The following is a 6,000-nucleotide window of genomic DNA, read 5'->3' as shown; positions in this document are numbered from 1 at the left end:
TGGGATATTCTAATGCAAATCCATATGTTACATGTGGTTACGTTTATGCTACCTATCCTTTAAGCTTCTAGAATAAATTAGCTAGTTGCTATCTAGCTTTAACACATTAGAAAATTCCAACAGTTAACGTTACCTTTTTCTAAAATAGTGAAGTGATAAGTCACAGCTCTTTGCTGACATTGACGGTACTTTGACGTAACTTTTGACACTAATTTTTAAAATGTACGTTATATCTGAACATCCACCAGCGTGTTCTCATAAACACGTTGGCAAAATAGAGAGCCAGTTAAAAGTTGACTATCTTTTTGTAATATTTCTTCCTGGTGGCTGGGAGGATCTCCTAGCAACCACCAGACAACTGGGCAGGACAAAACAGACTCCACGTGGGTGCAGAACCGGGACGAGCTTCGAGAACGGAACTAAATAGAAAGAGTTAGCCTACATGACTATAATAATGCTCCATGCAAAGCACAGGTTGCTCTCAGCAACAGAAGTAGAATTTCAATTTTGCCATATTCTTTTTATTCTGTACTGAAGGCCTTCAGGAAATATTAACCTGTATTGTCATAAAATTCTGTATTAATTAGTAGCCTTTACTAGCCTATTCAACTGTGGAATATAATTCCTTCCTCATGTGGTGATGATGGTAGCAATTGGCGTTTCTTTGGGGCAATTTATAGTCTTTAAAAAAATGTTTTTGCTGTGCCATAATAAACAGCAAGATGATCATAATAACTAGTGTCATAGAATGAAGCAATCGATGAGTCTAATTAGGTCCTATCTGTAAAACAACCATGTTAATCTGTAGGCCTTTGATGGCCTGGCTATATCTCCCGTGACAGAATTCAAATCCAGCAGTAAGCATTATGGGAGGTTTTTAATCCGGCCTGAACTAATCGATTTTCTCTCCCTAACGGTATTAGTGATCACCCTGAGATAATCCAATGTAAGGGGATAAGTATCGCTGTTATTCGCCCATTAACGGGTTTAGAACCGAAGGACCTGGCTGTAACCCCTTGTACCGTACAGCAGAGCAGAGGGCTATGAAGGTCTTTTCACGCATATACAGTGGGGAGAACAAGTATTTGAAACACTGCCGATTTTGCAGGTTTTCCTACTTACAAAGCATGTAGAGATCTGTAATTGTTATCATAGGTACACTTCGAATGTGAGAGACGGAATCTAAAACAAAAATCCAGAAAATCACATTGTATGATTTTTAAGTAACTAATTTGCATTTTATTGCATGACATAAGTATTTGATCACCTACCAACCAGTAAGAGTTCCGGCTCTCACAGACCTGTTAGTTTTTCTTTAAGAAGCCCTCCTGTTCTCCACTCATTACCTGTATTAACTGCACCTGTTTGAACTCGTTACCTGTATAACTTTTATCCCTGATGTCCTTACACAGCTCTCTGGTCTTGGCCATTGTGGAGAGGTTGGAGTCTGTTTGATTGAGTGTGTGGACAGGTGTCTTTTATACAGGTAACGAGTTCAAACAGGTGCAGTTAATACAGGTAATGAGTGGAGAACAGGAGGGCTTCTTAAAGAAAAACTAACAGGTCTGTGAGAGCCGGAACTCTTACTGGTTGGTAGGTGATCAAATACTTATGACATGCAATAAAATGCAAATTAATTACTTAAAAATTATACAATGTGATTTTCTGGATTTTTGTTTTAGATTCCGTCTCTCACAGTTGAAGTGTACCTATGATAAAAATTACAGACCTCTACATGCTTTGTAAGTAGGAAAACCTGCAAAATCGGCAGTGTATCAAATACTTGTTCTCCCCACTGTATATGGATGTTGACAAGTTTCCTCTTCTCTCCATTGCCCAGCGACAATAACATTAATTTTAACATAGGCCCACGTGGGCTAAAATTAAATACTATATGTGCATAGATGAAAAATGAATGAAATTAATATAAATAAATATGCATCGCATCATATGGCAAAACACTAAACTAAACCTGACAGAAGAATGCATATCAGTGAATTATTTGTATCGGAATATCCAATATCCTCAGTGCTCACGCCTTCTCATTTCTCGCAGAATTTAACAATTGGATTCCTATAGCCCACTGTCTGTGAGCCAGAGCAAATATTGTCATGACATTGTAGGGTGCGGGCGCCCATGTGTACATAATGGACATTTTGAAATTAGTCATAAACAGTGACGTTTTTGTTGTGTTTTTATTGCATTAAAATTTCCTTTATGATGTATCATAATACAGGTCTAAAAGACTAGGTTTGTAATGCTAGTTTCCAGTCTATTTGGTATATGCCTGCCGTTCTCCATGACGTATGAAATGTATTTTGGCTATTTGTGGAACATTTCAAGTGCGTAATTGTCAACAAGGAATGCCATGCTCGGCTTTCTTTCAAATCCTGCTTTCGAGCCGATCGAATGTTTACACACCTTATGAGGGTGAAAATAACTTTTTTGACTGGGCTGTTTGTCTCTGTAAAGACGCAGAAGAATTGTGGGCAGGGGGATGTGTGACTACAGTGAGGGAAAATGAGCCAGGAAAATGAACACAAAAAAGTGGGTGTGTTATACCGTCTTCGTAATAGGGGAAGATCTACACTCAGTTCACACCGCATTCAACATCTCTTCACTTCTTTACTCTAGCCCTCCTGCAACATCCAGCCAATTACAGCACACCATTTCCTAGGATACATTTCCCCAAAACTTCAGTCTGAGGAACTGCATGTTTACGATTTGTGGATTTCTACCATAATGTTGGGAACAGTGAAAATGGAAGGTCACGAAACACCAGATTGGAGCAGCTATTACAATGACGCACAAGAGGTATGTGTCTAAGTTTTCGATTTAGGTTATAGAATAAAGTGTTAACTGATTCCCTATAGAATACAAGTGTTAACTGATTCCCAATTTTTCCGTTTTTGCAATGAATGTTTTCTGCATTGAGTTAGTTTCCCTCAAATTTTTCAATTAAAGTCACTGTGTTGTTGTTTATGGAGTATTGGGCTGTTTTAGGTATAGATGTCACTAAATGCAACCTGATGTATATAAAGAACGAGTGCATGTTAGTCAGAGGGCCAAATGCTGACTTGAGATATTTGCAATAAGTAAAAACCCATTACATCAGTTGGTTATGCACTCCGATAATAAGTTAGGATTTGGAACTGAATATTTACCAGACATCATGGCATATGCTTTTCAAATCATGCTATTCGGAAAAAAAAGTTGCAGTCAGTGCATTGAATGTTAGAACTCCATTTTAATTAGTTTGTTTGACACCAATAATAAAACAGCGTAATACACTTTGCTTGACCTCATTTTGTTTGTGCATAATAAGCTTACATAACATGTCAATTGAAATGTCTAATTTTTTTTATTTTATATAATTGCTTGATATGGCCTAATACAGTGGAACAATATCGAGTTCGAGATTCATAATATGATGGACTGTTTTCATGCTGTTTAGAGGTTCTCATTTAGTAGGTTCTCAAAAGGAATCCCATGTTTTCTTGTCAAATCGAATTATTAAATAAGTTTCGTTTCGAAATATTTTGTGTTAACCATTATTAATTATGATTGGATGTACATTAAACAGTCAATTTCAACAGAATATATATATATTTTTTAACTCAAGCACTTTGAGTGTGGGGAAGACTAAAGCATGCATTGTTGTGATCACATTTTATCTCATGTTATTCCAGGTATATTCACCCATGGCAAACAGCGGCATGAATGCAGGACTGGGTTCCATGAACAGTATGAACAGTTACATGAGTATGTCTACCAGTGGAAATATGACCTCCGGTTCTTTCAACATGTCCTACGCGAACCCCGGCCTGGGAGCCGGAATAAGCCCCGGTACAATGGCAGGGATGCCTCCGAGCACGTCCATGAATGGAATGTGCGGCGGGGTATCGTCAATGGGCACTGCCCTTAGCCCCTCGAACATGGGCGCAATGTCGGCTCAGCAGGCTTCCATGAACGCTCTGAATCCATACGCCAGCATGAGCCCTACAATGAGCCAAATGTCCTATAATCAGTCCAACCTGAACAGATCAAGGGACAACAAGTCGTTCAGGAGAAGCTACCCGCACGCAAAGCCTCCGTATTCATACATATCCCTGATAACCATGGCCATTCAGCAAGCACCAAGCAAGATGCTCACGCTTAGCGAAATCTACCAATGGATAATGGACCTATTTCCATACTACAGACAGAACCAACAGAGGTGGCAGAACTCTATTCGCCATTCCTTGTCTTTTAATGATTGCTTCATCAAAGTGTCTAGGTCACCGGATAAGCCAGGCAAAGGCTCATACTGGGCCCTGCACCCAGATTCTGGAAATATGTTCGAGAACGGTTGTTATCTCCGCAGACAAAAGCGCTTTAAATGCGAAAATAGAAAGCTATCTTCAAGTAAAGGAGACGGAAGGAAAGACGAGTCTGGTTCTGGGTCACCTTCGAGCGACAACAGCAAGACTGGACATGTGGACCCCAACTCCCTCTCCACCTGCAACCAGTCCTCCAGCCCTCACATCATGGACCACAGGAGCAGTAGCAGAGCCTCTGAACTAAAGAGCAGCGGGCCACCTCTCCACCCTGTGGCCAGCTCCGTCACTTCCCTGTCCTCTCTCCCTTTACCTCCGCACTCGATGGCGCACGAGTCCCAGCTGCACCTAAAAGGGGATCCCCATTACTCATTCAACCACCCCTTTTCAATAAATAATTTAATGTCATCCTCAGAGCAACAGCACAAACTGGACTTGAAAGCCTACGAGCAAGCTTTGCAATACTCCTCCTACGGCTCAGGTATGTCCTCCAGTCTACCCCTCGGCAGCGCGTCCATGGTAGGCAGAGCCATGGACCCATCCGCAATAGAGGCGTCATACTATCAAGGTGTGTATTCCAGACCGGTCCTCAACACTTCTTAGTATCTTCTCATTTTTATAGTGCTCGACAAAAGGACAACAGAAAACATTTATCTTATTTTTGCATGCACCTGGTGCATAAGAACTGTTACTTCAATGTATAAGAATATGTATGAGTAAAATACAACAGTCCTGTAAAGTGTTTCCAATTGAATGATTGTATATCCAGCTGTAAATCCTTGCTAGTGTATTTAAAACAATTTCGAGCTTGTAAAATAATGTTGTATTCCCAAAACTTGTAGTCCCCACAATTAATATGTCCATGTGTTACAATTTGCATGAATGAAGGTCAGTCAATAAGGTCTCGTGGAACGCGTGACGCAGGTGAAGCGCAAAACACCTGTCTGTTACAGATACAGCCTACTTTTTTGAATGGATGTTGTCATTTTACGCATTGCTTTGGTTTCATTTGCTAAATATCTGACAAACATATTTTCTAAGCAATCTTGTAATACAATCTTACATTCCAAGTGGAAATGAATTATAAATAAAATGTTATTCTTTATAGGCTACAGCAAAATTCCAGTCTTTTTTGTGGTATTTTTCAAACCAGAAAATGGGTGATTATGTGCAGCTTAATGTCAGCGTTTTGTCTTTCTCTGTTTTTTGGATGTCTCTGCATGTGCTTAACTTATTTCTTGTTAATTTCCAAATAAAACAAATACGATTTATTCACTGATTGTTGTAATTTATTATCTTAATTTGAAGAAGCTGTGTATGACGCGTAAAATGTAGCCTACCATTCAATTACGCAACTGTTCCAACTTTATGCATATCCAAATAATTTAGGAACATTATTACGTTTTTTAGGTTAAATTATGCCTTAATACATTCCCTTTACAATTGTAATGTTTTTAATTATAGGGCCTAGATCTTCAGTCAGTGGCATATAGCCAGCTTTATTGTTCAATCTTGTTAACTAATGCGTCAAATCTTATATCATGAATGTAACTCCATATGAAATGCGGGTTATAACCATTGATCAAAACATCTAAAGTGCATAATATCCCCGTAAAGTTAAAAACGTTAACTGTACCCTATTGATGGTCGCGCTTCGGTTGACTCACCGCAGGTTGTTGATCAA

General features: G+C 39.2%; 1 protein-coding gene across 1 annotated transcript; it reads left to right on the top strand.

Moving 5' to 3' along the window:
* The first annotated feature begins 2,582 nt into the window (after positions 1 to 2,582).
* LOC139563623 (hepatocyte nuclear factor 3-alpha-like) lies at positions 2,583 to 5,587 on the top strand. The gene is made up of 2 exons (XM_071382459.1): positions 2,583 to 2,814; positions 3,690 to 5,587. The coding sequence occupies exons 1-2, from the start codon at positions 2,743 to 2,745 to the stop codon at positions 4,917 to 4,919; spliced, it is 1,302 nt and encodes a 433-aa protein (XP_071238560.1). The 5' UTR covers positions 2,583 to 2,742; the 3' UTR covers positions 4,920 to 5,587.
* Positions 5,588 to 6,000: the final 413 nt, after the last annotated feature.

Source organism: Salvelinus alpinus, chromosome 34, assembly GCF_045679555.1.
Source record: "Salvelinus alpinus chromosome 34, SLU_Salpinus.1, whole genome shotgun sequence".
NCBI lineage: Eukaryota > Metazoa > Chordata > Actinopteri > Salmoniformes > Salmonidae > Salvelinus > Salvelinus alpinus.
This window is presented reverse-complemented; position numbering and strand designations above follow the sequence as displayed.

Excerpts from the sequence above, each read along its gene's own strand:
- LOC139563623 (XM_071382459.1), top strand. The coding sequence starts at position 2,743 with ATGTTGGGAACAGTGAAAATGGAAGGTCACGAAACACCAGATTGGAGC. Across the intron at positions 2,815-3,689 it reads ATTACAATGACGCACAAGAG|GTATATTCACCCATGGCAAA; the intron begins GTATGTGTCTAA and ends ATGTTATTCCAG.